Source organism: Alosa sapidissima, chromosome 17 (assembly GCF_018492685.1).
Source record: "Alosa sapidissima isolate fAloSap1 chromosome 17, fAloSap1.pri, whole genome shotgun sequence".
Lineage (NCBI taxonomy): Eukaryota > Metazoa > Chordata > Actinopteri > Clupeiformes > Clupeidae > Alosa > Alosa sapidissima.
The window spans coordinates 22,001,628-22,019,082 of NC_055973.1; the positions used below are offsets into that span (position 1 = coordinate 22,001,628).

At 43.9% G+C, this 17,455-nt stretch overlaps 2 protein-coding genes across 3 annotated transcripts in view; one reads left to right on the top strand and one right to left on the bottom strand.

Moving 5' to 3' along the window:
- Positions 1-17,455, bottom strand: part of LOC121688279 — a 522,978-nt gene that overhangs the window by 39,963 nt on the left and 465,560 nt on the right. The window lies entirely within an intron of this gene.
- Positions 2,200-17,455, top strand: part of LOC121688281 (tetratricopeptide repeat protein 21B-like) — a 28,279-nt gene continuing 13,023 nt past the window's right edge. Inside the window, exons 1-19 of the mRNA XM_042067757.1 lie at positions 2,200-2,369; positions 2,816-2,945; positions 3,157-3,267; positions 3,481-3,647; positions 4,046-4,168; positions 4,461-4,618; positions 6,055-6,139; positions 6,814-6,912; positions 7,387-7,582; positions 8,142-8,239; positions 8,570-8,764; positions 9,894-10,029; positions 10,591-10,748; positions 11,090-11,299; positions 12,682-12,920; positions 13,394-13,466; positions 13,735-13,845; positions 14,441-14,579; positions 15,290-15,390. Coding sequence (XP_041923691.1) covers positions 2,343-2,369; positions 2,816-2,945; positions 3,157-3,267; positions 3,481-3,647; positions 4,046-4,168; positions 4,461-4,618; positions 6,055-6,139; positions 6,814-6,912; positions 7,387-7,582; positions 8,142-8,239; positions 8,570-8,764; positions 9,894-10,029; positions 10,591-10,748; positions 11,090-11,299; positions 12,682-12,920; positions 13,394-13,466; positions 13,735-13,845; positions 14,441-14,579; positions 15,290-15,390 — 2,556 coding nt within the window. The 5' untranslated portion in view covers positions 2,200-2,342. The remainder of the gene's footprint in view (positions 2,370-2,815; positions 2,946-3,156; positions 3,268-3,480; positions 3,648-4,045; positions 4,169-4,460; positions 4,619-6,054; positions 6,140-6,813; positions 6,913-7,386; positions 7,583-8,141; positions 8,240-8,569; positions 8,765-9,893; positions 10,030-10,590; positions 10,749-11,089; positions 11,300-12,681; positions 12,921-13,393; positions 13,467-13,734; positions 13,846-14,440; positions 14,580-15,289; positions 15,391-17,455) is intronic.

The following is a 17,455-nucleotide window of genomic DNA, read 5'->3' on the forward strand; positions in this document are numbered from 1 at the left end:
TTTAATTACATGTACATTGCAAAATTGTGGGGTTTGGACCATGCAGTGGTCGTGGGAAACAAAGATAAAAATACTGTGATAAAACTAAACACATTGTAACAAGGTGACAAAAGGCATACACATCCCTTTTTTATTCATAGGCCTATTTTGCAGTAGCCTATTTCCTTTTACAGGTTAGTCTTTGGCCATTTGGGGGAGATTCCTAAGATAACTGTCACACATCTGGACTCTTCACAAAGCAGTTAAAGTTGTTTCACTGAAACAAACACAGGATGTTCACTCATAATGTATTTCCTCATCGGCCAGACCATGACCATAAAAGGAAAACAAATGGCAAAAGTTATGATGGAGAGGCTTGATCCTCTATCATGAGCTATGTCATTAAAAAGCTTTGTGCTTTTTACAAACAAATCAGAATCAGTTTCCTATGAGCTATTTGTCTGTCATTGTTCCCCTTTGGCCAGCCCAATATCAAGAAACAGATCCTCTGTAGTGATTAGAGGGGACTCTGCTCTCCATTTTGTAGCAAGGAAGAACTCAAATGGTATCGCTTAGTGGGAGAACAAACACTTTAGGCATATAGTTAATGTAGCCTATCACATTAAAGAGTTCACAAAGGCTAATAATTAGGCCTAGATCTTACATGTCTATTGCCATGCTGTTGAATGCTGGATTTTATGTAGGCCTTTTATCTTTTATGTAGGCATATCTTTTTCACCCCCCCCCCCCCCCCCCCCGCCCCCACCCAAACACACACCCACACATACACAGAGGTACACCCCGATCCCCCACACACCCCATTACGCCGCACACACACACACACACACATACACACACACACTAACAACCCCCCGCACACACCTTTTCATTAACCCCCCCCCCCCCCACACACACACACACACACCATATCCCCCATACACACACAACATACCTTTTTAATTACTACTTTTAATTCATTCTTTAAAGTTGAGCTGACTCTTGAGCAAAATAATATCATTACTTATAATTCCTTTTATGAGTAGCCTACATGACAATAAACTAGCCTACTTGAACTTGAATTTGAACTTAAAAATATTCAATCTATTTGCCATGCTGACAGCCACCCTGTAAAATACTGCATCAAGTCCACAAACCATATAACACCAGTACTGTTACAGCTACACTGGTTACCAGTTACCCAGAGAGTCCAGTTTAAGATCCTACTGTTTACATAAGATATTAAGGCCCTGCATAACCTTGCTCCCAACTATATCACCGACCTATTTGAGAGCTACACCCCTTCCCGCTCGCTGCGATCCTCATCAGCTGTCTGCTCAAGGTGCCCAAGATGAACCTCAGCACCATGGGAGAGATAGTGTTCTCCCACACAGCCCCAAAGCTATGGAACTCACTTCCAAATGACATCAGGCAGTGTGAATCCACTGCCCAGTTTAAAAAGGAACTGAAAACCTATCTCTAATTTTCCTCCTTTTTTGATATTTTTTCTTCTATTTGTTTTATCTGTGAAGCGACCTTGGGTGTCCCGAAAGGCGTTTTAAATTAAATGTATTATTATTATTATTATCTGAATTCTGCTTAAGCCTATAAGAATATGATTAGTTCAATCGAATTGGGGCATTTAGGACCAGTGTTATTGTGTGTAGGCCTAGGTCTACAGATGAATCAAGTAGACCAAGCAGAAAGATTAAATTGAGCACATAGAGCAACAGGCTTGTAGTCAGGATATGCTTTTTACATGTGTAGCCCAGCTCTCATGCTGTTATATGACTGGATTTATTTAGAGTGCGAACAAACAAACTCTCACCTCTTAAACTGCGACTTTGTGCACCAGAGTAGCCTATTCAACCGTTAGGCCAGAGAGGGTTAAAGCGGAGTAATCAAGCATCTTTGGTTAGGATCTTCCTCTTGAAACATTCTGGTTTAGATGCTGACCTTTTAGAACACGGAGGCCAATGGCGCCATCTAGAGGGCTTCAGCTTAGCTCAAGTAGTCTTAGTAAGATTTTTGGAACAATTTTTGGAAATATATCACCTTTTATAGTCACATTTATAGTTAACATAGTTAACTTCTTTTGTGTGTGCGTGTTTGTGTTTTTAACTCATGTAAACGAATGTATGATCCTCCTAGTCAAATGGTAATCGATGAGTCTTCCCGAAATATTCCCGGTTGGTCCTTGGTTGTTAAGCAACCAAATAGTGCTACGCCAAACTTGAGCGCTCTCCCTGAACACCTCCTGTTGACAATCTCAGACTCGTAACGACAGTGCTTAGGGAGAGTGAGGTTGCGTAAACTGTGATAGCTGACAATATATCTGAAACAACCGATACTGAATTGATTCACTTATGGCTGAAGATCACCCAGTATGCCTAGTAAGTTTCAGTGGCTAGAAAACCCAAATGCGTTATCACGTAACGTGAATATGTTATCACGAACAGTTCTATCTTGGCATGGAGTAAATCACAGGAGGCTAACATTAACAGTTATAATGTTAGCTTCTTACTGTTGACGTTTTTTTTTAACTTATCGACAGCCTCTAGAAATTATAAGTAGACCTAGTTTCAGCTATATAAAGTAACAAATATGGTAGTTATTAGTCTTACAGTAATATAAAGAACACACAACATAGAAACAGGTGTAGAAGCTAGCTGACTTAACATGACAAATTATGTTATGATAAGGTAAAGTTAACGTTACACCATGATAAAGTTGAGATGACGTGCAGCGACACGGTAACATTTACTTATCGTTACCAGGTAGTTGGAGAGACATTTTGAGGATGTATTGAAATTAATCTTACTTCACTGATTTATTTCAGGCTTCAGTTATGTACTACTTCCGAGATGGGCAGTATCGACAAGCCATCAGTTCAGCAGTAGAGTATCTGAAAATGTATCACCACGACCCAGTGCTTCAGCTATTAAAAGCTCTTGGCATTTTGATGGAAGGTAAACCCCCTCAAAATTGGATTACATATTTCAGTAGGATACTTATCCACTCAAAACCATTGGATTAACAGAATAAACTAACGGGGAAGATTATATTTGATATTGTATGTAAATAACATGTTCATTTGACCAGACAATAGTGATTGATTGACATTAAATCATTAAATTGAAACATTAAATCACTCTCAAGCTCTGGCTTAATGGGTTACAGGTCGAACCCAAGAATCCATGCGAGAGTTGCAGCAGCTAAAGGACAAGTCCAGTGTCTCTCTTGCATCCATGCTGGCCCTGATATTTGCACACAGAAAATGTGAAACAGTTGGTCAGTTCGCACAGTCAGTCATATAGCCTTTGCATTCACATAGCCACACATGTATCCAATGTATTTGCATTATGCTGAAAGAATACGTTTGTTACAGTTAGTATAGTTTGATTTTTTCACAAATCCATATCAATTCTGTATGAGTACACGTTAATAACAGGTTAAGATGATTACTGAGGCTGCATATAACTTCAGAAGTGTCCCGTGATGCAGATCGAGAGGCTGTTTCTGACCTGGAGGCGTTGTTGCGCTCCAGTCGTAAGAGAGCGGGAGAGAAAGCGCTGCTGTACGCTGCCATGACCTTGTGGTTGTTGGGTCACTGTGCTAAAGGCCGGGACTACATCGACAGGGCCGTGAAGATGAGCAACAGTTCACCACAGGTCAGTGCAACGTGTGCCAGCGAACAAGCAACAACAACGGCTTCCTGACAATGCCAGCTTAAAGGGGAACCTGGAGTGTTGAAATCAATAGTGAGAGTTTTCTAAACGTGTGTTTTTTGTGATTTGCTGCTGCAACACTACACTTTTTCTAAAACACACTCTCTCTCTCTCTCTCTCTCTCTCTCTCTCTCTCTCTCTCTATCTATCTATCCATCTCTTTCTGTATCTCTCGCACTATCTATCTGTCTGCCTGACTATATACTGTGTCTGTATATCTAACTATTTATCGCCTATGAGAGGAAAACAGATTAAACTTTTAGGCTAAGGGATTTCTTGATATTGCACACAGAGAGCATGTTGATGATCATCATCTTTCAAAAAGTTCAACTTTGTGACAGGCTTTGATCATGAAGGGCTGGATGCTGTTGAGCTCCGAGACAGACCAGCAGAGGTCCCAGGCTGTGCACTGCTTCGATAGCGGGGTGCAGGACTCCATTCATGTGTTTGGACTTATTGGCAAGGTGGAGTGATATTTTAAAAAATATAAAAAAAAAAAAAAACATTAATCATCGTTCATGCTGTGGTTTTAGGTGTGCCTTTATTTATGTATTGGTCCCATAGTGATTTACAGCATACAGTACAGTAAGTAAAGTGCAGTAAGTGAACTCTCTGGTAACTGAAGAGTGCGTGACCTTGGTGTTTTTAGCATCCTGTAGCCACAGACTCAGCTCGCTGCAGTGATGACTAGAAACACAAGGAATGTGAGGGAGGCCAGTAAGACAGCACTGGGTGATGGCTGGTCCTGTCTTTCAGGTGGAGTTCTTTCTGATGAAGCAGAACTACTCGTGGGCCATGGATGTGGTGAACCAGGTCATCGCCTCCTTCCCCTCCTTCACTCCAGCTCTCTCGCTCAAGATGGCCGTCTTCATGGCCAGCCAGGACTGGGAGCACGTCAGGGAGATGTGTGACAGGTCTCATGTTTGTTTATTTACTTGGAGTTCTTATCTAACAGTACCCTGGAAATCCAGAGTTCTCCCGAAAGCACAATTTGAATAGTCTCTGCGAGACACTCTGGCAATGAATAATGATGCACGTTACTTTTACCCTTTTCTTCGCAAGGAACCAATCACATCAGTGTATCTGATATAGGCAGGCCTTGAGGCGAGCTAAACAGATGACGACAACACTGCAACGAATCAGTCAATAAACATCGGTCGTAGTGTTATCCAATTGCGTCAAAGTCCGGGAATCAGTCAGTATACATTGGTCGTTGTTATCCAATTGTGTGTAGTGAGATTTTCAAATGCATGCTTGGTGCCGCCCCTTGAGTTGGGCCATTTTCACTATTCGTGGCCAGGCCCTTACTTTTTCTAGATTAGCAGGGTCTGGATTTTCCAGGCTAATCTAACAGTCATACATAACATACTGTAGGACATTTAGTTAGCCCATGGAAAGTGCTGGTTTATTTGCTATAAGTTTTTATCTAACTGTTTTAGTGATGTTTAGTTAGTGTAACATACAGTACAGGCTCATGTATGTACATTGAAGGGAAGACCAAACGCAGTTTTGAGATAATAATAAAGGAATTTATTAAATAAAGTTAACAGAGGCTAAGATTAAGGGATAAAGATAGAAGTGTAGTGCAGGTCAGTATGATGTAGAGTAAATAGAAATGTGGTGTTAGTCAGTATAGAGGAAAACGGCAAAGAGACCAAATCAAGTCCAAGCCAGGAGAAGAACAGCCCCGATTGCAGACTGAGCAGGCCTTAAGTATTGCTCCCAATCAGGCACACCTGTGGCCTGGAAAATCCAGACCCTGATAATCTAGAAAGATTAAGGGTCTGGCAAAGAGCAATGTAATGGCCCAACTCGAGGGGCGGCAACAAGCATGCATTTAAAAATCTCACTGCACGCAATTGGATAACACTAGACCTTGTTTACTCTGAATGATTTCGGACTTTGACGCAATCGGATAACACTACGACCAATGTGTACTGTCCTCCAACGTTGCAGCGCTGTCTTCATCAGTTTAGCTGGTTCCCCGAATTTGTTGGGGTAAAAGTAACGTGCATCATTGCTCTTTGCCAGAGTGTCTTGCAGAGACAATTCCATTGTGCTCTCGCGGGAACTCTGGATTTCCAGGGTAGCACACCTGGGCAACAGATAGGGGAAACAAGCACCCTGGCACGTCAGTGCCAATGGGCAGAGTTAATAAGGCACCCCGACACACAGACTGGCAGGGCCGTAACAGTTAGTCCATGGAAGCCTTTGTTTATTTGCTTTGAGTTATTATCTAACAATATTACTGTAGGGCATTTAGTTAGTCCACAGAAAGTGATTTGTAGTTATATTAGTCTAACGGTCCTTCTAGCTATGTCTTTCAAATGTCTTTTCTAATTGTTTTTAGAATCTTTGAACATGATAAGTGGAACTTGAGAGCACGTCAGATGATGGTCATTTTGGCTTTGGCTAAAGATGGAGACTTGGCGCAGGTAACTACAGAGTTGTTTAGTACAGTGTGTTCACTGGCAAATATCAAACATTACCCTGTTGGTCCTTTGGGTCATTATTTTCATTTCAGTCGTTCTGAGCAAAAACATTATTGTTTTTTCCTGTTCCAGTGTTCCAAGGCCTTTCCTCTAAATGGTAACGGGTTAGAATGTTATAAAAGAATGTTAATAACGTTCCTTTAAAAATGACATTGCCTTTACAAATTGATTTATGACCGGTGGCACAATACTATAGGCTTTTCTTTACCCAACACCCTTAAACCTTAAATCAAAGCACATTAGATAGCAAGGCTAACTGTTAAAAACACTGTGTCTGAATTCAGGCGTGGGGCAAGATTTGAAAGTATTACGTAAGTATTAGCCTACATACTGGTAATATATATTGCCATCGTTATTAACCGGCTATCTAAAATTAGCCGAAAATAGCGTTTTCACTCCAGAACAAGTGAAATTGATTTTGTTCCCATTTTCGGTTATGTTCATCCAAAAATTGTGTTCGTTTCTAGTTTTCCTTTTCATTCCTTGAACCGTTTCTAATCGCCGGTTTGCATATTGCATAGATCGTGTAGATTGCCAAAGTGGAGTGTCGTCGGCAAATGTGTAACGTGTAGCGTGTAAAGTGTGACGTGACCTGGCAGGTGGGTTTTGTGTTGCAGGCAAAGGACCACCTCCAGTCCTTGATAAGTGCCCTAGAGATGCAGGAGCCCAGCAACCCCAAACTCCATGCAGACATGGTCCTGCCTATCAGCAGGCTGGTGCGTAGAGCTGCTCTCCGCTATTCTGCTCTATCACCATCACTTCCCTCCACCCCTTCTCCTTTCTTCCTCTCTCAGTCTATACCACTCTATCACTCACCCCTCTGTCTCTCTCTCTATCTTCCTATCTCTCTGGTGAGGCTGGTGAGTAGAGCTACTGGTCACTCGAGCTCTCTGCTGAAGGGGAAAACCACAAAGACTGGAAGATGCCATAGACTGGAAGTTTTATTACATAATTGTGTCCTTGGTTTATTGAAGTAATTTCACAGTGTTTTCATTTGCACATTCATTCATTTCACTGGCAGTATATTATTTCTATCATGATAATATTTGTTCTTGGGAATGCATTATAACAAATACAACATGTGGCCCTTGGTTTATTTAAAAACCTGGAGCTAGTACAGTAACCACCATGTGCATGTTTTTGAATAGCTCCCTTGTTCACGGTCGTGTTTTCCCACATTGTTACTGCAGTGTGTGCAGAGTGACGCGGCAGTGCTGCAGGTCCTGGTCTCCTTCCTGCTGCGAGTCCACGCCAAGGCCGCGGGAGATGCTGACGTTGCCAATGAGCTGGGTCACCTGCTGTTGATCCAGGGCAAACCCAAAGAGGCTACCAAGTGGTTCTCTACAGCCCTCAAAGCAGAGGAGAGCAGCTTAACGGCCCTGACCGGTACCTGCACCACACCGTCCGCCTCTGTCTGACGGACACTTAACACTTAAAGGAAAACATATATCTCTGTTTCTCGAGGTCACCGAGTACTGTCGACGTGAAAAAAAACGGTGCTACCCAGCTCGAGCAGCCAGGCAGCTACAGTACTATAAGTATAGTATAAGTATATATACTCTTTTGATCCCGTGAGGGAAATGTAGTCTCTGCATTTATTCCAATCCGTGAAATAGCGAAACACACAGTGTACACACAGTGAGGTGAAGCACACACTAATCCCGGCGCAGTGAATGCCAGTCAGAATTGTCAGAGTTCTCCTTTAACTATTACGGGACTTACTGGCCATTTCAGCTGGTCCATGATAAACATGAAACAATGTTTAGGTTCATGTTACCTTGCTCATTTATTTGTTTGTTTGTTTGTTTGTTGTACAAAAGGTTGGGTCAGTGGTGTTGAAAGCCTATTTTCATTTGGATGTTACATAAGTGAATATGCTGTACAGTATGTGTAACGTGTGTGTGTGTGTGTGTGTGTGTGTGTGTGTGTGTGTGTTCTCCTGCAGGTCTGGTGCGGTGCCAGTTGCTGAGTGGTGAAGAGGTGGAGGCAGCCCAGCAGCTGGAGTTCCTCACTGAGATTCAGCAGACAATAGAACGCTCTGCAGTATGTCACACACACACACACTCACACACATCCCCCTACACACTCATATACCCCCTCATATACCATATATCCCCATACACAAACACACTGCAGCTGGAGTTCATCATTGAGGTCAGGCAGAGCCAGGGATTCTCCTCACTATGTGACGCACAGACATACACACACTTACATTTAGCACTGTGTCAATGTTGTGTGTGTGTGTGTGTGTGTGTGTGTGTGTGTGTGTGTGTGTGTGTGTGTGTGTGTGTCTGTGTCTGTGTCTGTGTGTGTGTGTGTGTGTGTGTGTGTGTGTGTGTGCTCGCGCGCGCGCGTGTGTGGTGTGTGTGTTAGGACGTGTCGTTCCTGCGAGCGCTCTCATTAAACAGGAATGGCGGTGAGCAGGAAAGTGTGACCAGTCTGCTGAAGGAAGCTGTGGAGCTCCACTTGCTCCAACTGAGGGGCGTCCCCCTGGGCCCAGACTACCTGTACAGGCTCGACCCCAACTTCCTCTTCCAAGTGGTGCTGCTGCACCTCTCCTACATCCAGGTGAGGGCGATGGAAACCTCTTACACCAGGTACACAATCACCTGCGCTAACAGGCATACATCTGATTGAGTCAACTGACTGTGGGCCCTATCATGACATTCTTAAGTGCATAGTCACTCGTCAAAAGTCTATTCAAATTTAGCAGGATGTCCAGTTCACATTGGGAGGGGTTTCGTTATCAAACGTGCAGCACATGGCGCAACAAGGTGTTCCTAGGTTTTTTAACCAGTCATATGGGTGTGTTTGGGGAGTAACATCATTTTAAACCAATGAGAATGACATCTGTCATTCCCTTTAACGGCGCAACGCGCGATATGTCAAATAAATGCATTGGTATTTTGGCATTCAACGGCGCATTTGAAGGAGGCTGCTTGCGAGACCGTATGGAATAGTCATTCTTAAACCATGCTTTACTAAAACCTAGCATAGCCTTCACGCATTTGCACTCGTCTATTATTTGAACTCATTGGCAAAGTGAAACTAACTTTACCAAGGAGTCAGTCAACGACAAGACAGTTATATGCAGTTACTTTCACTATTGACTGACAATGGGTTACCACCGAAAACATAGGCTGGAAAAAGCAACACTTACCCTAATATTGCTCAAATGACTGAATAAAACAACATTTATCCTGCAGAGGAGTTGCTTATATCTCGTGACAGTGCGTCTTCAGCTGTGCTCCATACGTGTCTCTCGCCTCTCCCCTAATCCCTTTTAACCGTCATTACCACCTGCCACCGATCACCTGCCAATATGACTGTTGACATGCGCTCTTAAAATAGCATATGAACAACTCGCCAGGTGACTTCTGACCAGGTTTAGGTGGTGTATGATAGCGATTTTTAGACAACGCGCCAAGCCCCTCCCTAGGTTGTTAATTGCCACACCCCTGGGCGCAATGCTTAAAAAATAAACGTGCAAAATACCAAATGAAACTTTCCGCGGGTGAATAACGAGTTTACTTGGCCTATAAACCTGACTTCCTGAACATTCCGTGGTCTCTCGTCGCTCGTCTCCTCAGGTCTGAACGTGGCTTTTCAGTAGAAGTGTTATAAGGAGAATGGCATGTGTTTGTGTGTGTGCGCATGTGCTTTGCGTGTGTTTACTGAAGTGCCCTTGCCTCCCCAGACGGAGGTCCATGCCCAGGGCCAGCCTCTGCCCTTTGGCCTGAAGCACTGTGTCATGATCTTGGACGTGGTTCTGAGGGCCGCTCCGGGGATACTCACCTGCTCCTACCTCACGGCCTTCGTCAAGTTCCTGTCAGGTGAGGCCAGCAGCCGGTGCGCTTTTCAAAAGGTTTTCAACCACTCATAATCAGGCATAATCAGATCTAAAGGCGCAGACATTTTCTTTTTTTTAAGCAATTTCACTGTTCATTCACTCTTTCTCAATTTCACAATGATAAAAGTCTCATTGTCATTGTTTACAAAAAAAAGGTAAGCATGAGGGACATAAACAGTAAGTGTGTGTGTGTGTGTTTGTGTTTGTGTTTTTGTGTGCTCTGTGTGTGTGTGTCTCTGCTGCGACCGTAAAACACAGGTCTACTAAGTCTGTGTGTGTGTGCTCATGGTCCATGTGTATATGTGTGTGTCTGTGTGTGTGTGTGTGTGTGTGTGTGTGTGTGTGTATGTGTGATCCTGCAGGTGACTGTAAGGTGGCGCAGGCGTTCATGAGCCAGTGTCTGTAGTGGGACACATACTGTATTTATAATCTCTACATCAACTCTAAGTCTGTGTGTGTGTGTCTGTGTGTGCTCCGTGTGTGTGTGTGTGTGTGTGTGTGTGCTCCGTGTGTGTGCATGGTCCGTGTGTGTGTGATCCTGCAGGTGACTGTAAGGTGGCGCAGACGTACCTGAGCCAGTGTCTGGAGCGGGAGCCCACTCTGGCCCCGGCCCACGTGCTCCAGGCCCGTATCCACCTGGCGGCGCGCGACTACAAGCAGTGCCTCAGCAGTCTGGAGTGTGGCGTCTCACACAACTTCCAGGTCAGACAGACCACATGCCGCTGCTGAGGCAGCACAGCCTGCAGCCTGCTCAGCACTTTATTTATAGATTCTGCCTGATACAGCATCCTTTATACCTTTATGCCTTACTTTCTGTCTAGTGTGCTTGTTTTGATGTGTTTATGTTATATGTGTATGTTTATGTCTTTCTTGTCTTTTTCTCTTTCTCTTTTCTCTTCTATAAAATCATCTTCTCCCTTTCTCTTTCTGTCTCTCTCTTTCTCTCTCTCTCTCTCTCTCTCTCTCTCTCTCTTTCTCACACACACACACACACACACACACACACACACACACACACACACGTGCACGCACGTGTGCCTTAGGTGCGTGAGCTGCCGGGGTACCACCTGCTGAAAGCACGTTGTCAGCGTGAGATGGGGGACTTGGAGGAGGCCATCCGCTCCCTGCGGCTCCTGATGAGTCTGCCCGGCATCCGGATGCCCATCCCAGGGAGACAGGACACCTTCACCAGCAGTGAGAGGGCCTCTGTGTTCCTGGAGCTTGCTCACACACTCCGGCTCAACGGAGAAGAGGTAGCGTGCAGGACACACACACACACCCACACACACGTCCACACACACACACACTTAGGCTCTATGGTACACACGCGCACAGGACACACACACACACACACACACACACACACACACACGCATCCACACAAACACTTAGGCTCAGTGGTACACACACGCACAAGACACACATGCATGCACATACACACACACACACCACACACACACACACACACACACACGTCCACACACACACACTTACTGTAGGCTCAGTGCTACACACGCGCACAGGACACACACGCTTTCACCAACACGCTCAGGCTCAATGGAGAATAAATAGAGCATAGGACACACACACTCGCTTTCAGCCTCGAAATCCTGCTGTTATTCTGCTGTGTAGGCCTCAATATGGCAAAGTGCATTCATATACATTTAGTTTCTTTCATTTACTTATAATAGCGACTTATAATATGAGGATTAACATTCAGGCTAAAAAAACCGCCGCAAAGCCACCCAGGTGTTGAACCGAGAATATCCTTCATTCTTTAGTAATTGGGCAGGGCTTAAAGGTCTCAGACACTGTTCTAGAATTTGTTCAACATAAGGAAATGGACATATTATGGCTAAGAGAATTTCTGATCATTTTAGGCACAGAAATGTTCACTGCTTTAAGCTTTGTGTAGGATACATGCATGTGTGACTGTATGATAAAATGACAGTAATCATGTAACTTGACTTGCTTGCCCACCTGACAAAACAATAACGGTCTTCTATGCAGAAAGCACGTTGATGCCATTGCTTATCAACCTTTGGTCCAGATTTTTGATTCTTGGAATGGTCATGACCAAAAGTTCCAGAGATGCTCTGTCCTAAATCTGCTCTCCGATCTTTGGTCATGAAAACTAAGTGTAATCCTGAAGAAAAATAAAGGGGAACACTTCCCTGGGTCAGAAATATTTGTTGCAGTAAAGCTACAGGGTGCTCATGAAAATAGGCCTCTTGGTCATCAATGAAAAAACATAAGTAAGTATAAGTATATATACTCTTTTGATCCCGTGAGGGAAATTTGGTCTCTGCATTTATCCCAATCCATGAATTGGTGAAACACACTCAGCACACATTGAACACACAGTGAGGTGAAGCACACACTAATCCCGACGCAGTGAGCTGCCTGCTACAGCGGCGCTCAGGGAGCAGTGAGGGGTTAGGTGCCTTGCTCAAGGGCACTTCAGCCGATCCTACTGGTCGGGGTTCGAACCGGTAACCGTCTGGGTTCAAGTCCGAAGCGCTAACCAGTAGGCCACGGCTGCCCTCATACCAATTAAGGCACTTCTGTAGTGTGTGACCCTACACGAACAGGAGTGATCTCCATAGTAACCTCACCTGGCTATTCTCTTGGGCAGCACGAAGCCACCAAGGTGATGCAGGACGCCATCCTTAGCTTCACTGACACCCCGGAGGAGAGCCGTGTGCTCGTGGCCAATGTGGACCTGGCGTTGGCCAAGAACCTGGTGGACACAGCCATCAGCATGCTGCGTAGCGTCGAGCCCAGTCAGCCCAACTACATCGAGGCCAAAGAGAAGATGGCGGCCATCTACCTGGACAGGAAGAAGAATAAAAACCTCTACATCGCCTGCTACAGGTGAGCCTTGTGCAGATTACTGTGGTGAGAATACAAATCTTTGGTTGCAGAGTCACCCTAGTGATTTTCAAACTTAAAGGAACACAGCGACATTTTGAGAAATTAGCATATATCCGTCTACCTCAGAGTTAGATAAGAGGATACATACCCTTCACTTATTTGCACGTGCAATATCCTAGCCTGGCATTGTTTTCCTAGCTTAACGTAATTAACTGGAAGTGGGTTACTTTAGACCAGTTAGTCCATAGCTAACCTGTAGCTGAAAGGAAGCTATAGGCTAACTGGTGTAACCCACATCTGTGTTCGTTTAACCAAAAACTTAATCCTAAACCTAAACTTAAGCAATATCCCAAGACCAGATGTATTCACTCAAGAACAGTACTGTATTTACTCACACCATTCTGTTTTACTGTTGGACATATTAAATCAATTCAAGACACAACATAACCAGTGGCATAATGTTGTTCCTTTAGGGAGCTCTGTGAAGTGATACCTAATGCTCACACGAGTGTTCTCTTAGGTGACGCCTACATGAAAATCCAAGAGGTATGCTGAAAATGGAAGTGTGTCGTGTTCAGTTATGTTTTTTTGTGTGTTGGAATTATTTTAGTGCTTTTGCTGGATGTTATTGGACCAAATAATTAAAAATATATCAACCATTAATCTCTTAGATTCTTTCCAGTTGCATTAAAATCTTTGTCTATATGAATTGATGGCCTCCTGTATAATGGTGTTTTGCTTGTACATAGAAAGGACTTGTTGATGATGGCTTGAACCATAACTTGTATATTGCTGATGTGTTAAACACCCAAAGCCAGAGAAGGCCATCACAGTCTACCTGGAGGCAACAGAAAAAGCCCCTAAAGACCCAACGTTTGCCCGGAAGATTGGCCAGGCATATGTGAAAACCCACCAATATGACAAGGTACAGTACAGCTCAGGCAGACAGGAATCCGTGCTGATTGTCTATCTAGACCTCACAGACCCTGATTTCACTGCTGATGCTACACGCTAACCTCAGCTTTATGTATTAGTCATGTTTCTGTGCTTCTGTCAGAATGAAATTGCATTTTATTCCAGTGCATAGTGCATAAAACACACTGTATTAGATACAGTATAGTTATAAGATACAAAGATCAAGGAAGACATTGTTGCTAAAACCAGTGTCAGAAAAGGAGAAAAAGCCACATTTTGCATTTATTAACATCATTGACTTCCTTGCCTCCTCTGTAGAGCCTCCTTCAGTGTGCTCTTCAAAGTACAGCCTTTTCTCCTTTTCTGATTACTTCTAAGCCCAGCACTCTTGAAAAAAAAAAAAACCTACCCTTGAATTCTGCTCAAACCAGCGTGCAAGTGTACGTAATAGGAACACATGAGGACTGAGATGTGTGAAGCCTGCTCCTGGCCCCCTATTCCACGAAAACCATTGTGCGAATGTGTGTAATAGAAAAAAAGCAGACGAGGATTGAGATGTGTGAAGGTGCAGCGAGTGAGGTGTGAGGCATGTGCATGTGTTGCAGGCCGTGGCCTACTACGAGATGGCGCTGGACAACCACATGCAGGACGCTCTCTGTCTGGAGCTCATCGAGCTGCTCATCAAGATGAAGCAGTTTGACAAAGCGCAGCTCGTCCTGCGCAAGGCCCTAAGCACCGAAGCCAGTACATACATACACACACACACACACACGCACACACACACACAGACATACACCATACATATACATATATACATACATACATACATACACATACACACACACACACACACACACACACAGACACACACACACACACACACACACCATACATATGTACACATACATACATACATACCGGTACACACAGACACACACACACACATACACCATACATATGTACATATATACATACATACATACATACATACACAAGTACATATACAAATACATACTGTACATCCCTATAAGATGGGACAGTCATAAGCTTTAATAACCATTGAGCCATGAAGGCCTGTAGCAAGGTCCCTTCACACGGTATGCATTATGAATCCCAACTACTTAACACTTAGTTGGGATTCATAAGGATTCATTCATCCTTAACACATACTATTTTATTATTATTATATATTGCTGCAGTGTTGCAGAGACAAAACCCATGATACAAATATAATACAAGTATTATGAGATATACATAATAAAGTAATCTTGAATATCAAAACTATAAATCTGTAAATACTGTAAATCCTCTGTGAGCTCAAACAGAGACAGGTATTGGTTTTCCTTGAAAAACTACACAGATACATTTTGAGACCTTTTCTTCCTGGTGTCCTTGAAAGTGATCTCATAAAAGAGGTGACTGATGCTTCTCTCTCTCACTCTCTCTTTCCGCAGCGAGTGAGTTGGCCACCATGTTGAGTTATGTGGGGTACCTGAAGGTTTTGGCGCGAATCCAAGAGGAAATAAATGTCTCTCCAGAGGAAACATTAAAGAAGGTGACTCACCTCTGCTCCAACCTCTCACATCACCTCACCAAACCCCACTGCTAAACTCACCACAACAGTTAGAGCAACTGCACAGCCAAACTGAGATGGGACTAGTAACTTGCCTTTCTGTCCATATCTGTCACTTTCTCTCCCTCTCCTTTCTCTCTTCTCTATCTCTCTTTCTTTCTTTCACTCTCTTTTCACTTCCTGTCTCCTCTATCTCCTCTCTCCTGTCTTGCTCATGGTGTCCCTCTCTCCCCCTCCCTCCCTGCCTCATCTCTCCTATCTGCCCTTTCTCTACTTCTCCCTACGCTCTCCCTCTTTCTCTCCCTCCCTCCCTCCTAGTTTACCCCCCTCCCTCTCTCTCTCTCTCTGTCATTGTCTGTCTCTCCTTCCATCCCCCATCCCTTTCACTATCCTCCTCTACCTCATCCCCCTCACTCTATGGACCCTTTCAACAAGGTAAACAAAAACAATGCTTGAACGTTCTATTTGGGCCCCAATCTACTTCCTCTGCATTAAGATAACATTATGGAATGTTAAAAAGGAAGTCTTGTGGGGCCAACTATGATGCTGATAATGGAACTCTCTTGAAAGGGTCCATATCCTCCCTCCCTTAGGCGGGGATCACACTGGCCAGTGGCAAGCGGCAGGTTTCCTATTGTTCTCTATGCTTCGGAACAGCGGAACAGTGGCGCTAGCGGAACAGTGGCAGCGCTAGCGTAACGGTGGCAGCGCTAGCGTAACGGTGGCAGCGCTAGCGTAACGGTGGCAGCGCTAGCGGAACAGTGGCAGCGCTCGCGTAACGCTACCGTTGAACTTGGTTCAACTTTCAAAGCGCAACGCGAGCATGTTCAGTTGTCAGTTTAGGCAAAGCGTTTGTGTTACTTAGGAACGAGATAGAACTTATTGTGGTCTGAGTGTTGCATTACGCTTGCCGCTGGCCAGTGTGATTCCTCTTTTCAGACATGCAATAAAGTCTGGATATTTTATTTTATTTTTTTATTATTTATTAGTTTATTTGTCACGGACAATGCAGCGCACATTATTACATACATAGCTATCACAGTCAATGCTATAACAATGTCTGTAGATGTGTTACATAAAAGGTTTCTAGCCAGTTGGCTAATTTGCAACCCCAGTCCCTGGTCAGACCTTTCTAAAAACATATGTAGTCTAAAAGTAGTCTAAAAAGTGTAGTATACGTGTGCATACACCTCTCTATACACATAGAGACCAACAAAACATGAAGGGTAATGTTAGTGTTCATACCCTAATCATGCGCATCAGGACAACCACAACATATAGGAACATCACAATCAGCAAGTCACGTAACACAACCCCCAGACACCCACAGACTCTCACTTATACGGACAGCCAGTCACAACATACACAAATACAATAACACAGACAGCAAATCACATACAATACAACCCCCAGATTCCTAGCCACCCGCAAACTCTTACCTATGCGAACAGCGAGTCACACACAACATACAATAACACAGACGCAAAACATCACCTCACGTACTACACAACCCCCAGATACCCAACCGCCCGCAAACTCTCACCTATGCGAACAGCCAGGCATCTACACAGACAGTACAGTAAAACACAGACAATAGAGTGTGTGTATGTGTGTGCGAGCGTGCGTGTCTTAGTGGTCACATCCCTGATTTACTTTCAGCCAATGTTTTACCTTACTGCTAAATGTTGTCAGTTCTGTTTGTGTTTCATTCTAAAAGCGGGTTCCTATTACTGAAAAACATGACTGGCCGAAAGAAGTTTTGCGCCCCTCTACTGTGCAGTTACCACCCACTGCTCCTCTTGTGGCCGCGCTCCTTGCCTTTGTTTTCATGACAAATAGACAAAGTACAGAGGGCGCCAGATTATTTGCGCATTTAAAAATTATTTTAAGAAAAGAAAACTTATAGCCTAGAAATCTAGACGCACCTTAGCGGCAGCAAAATTAAGTAAAATTAAACAGTGATGTGATGTTATTGGTTTCTGGTCCATTATTTTCAGTGCCTGTTTGTATAATGATGTGACTGGTTTGACGGTTGTCTGGGAGGCTT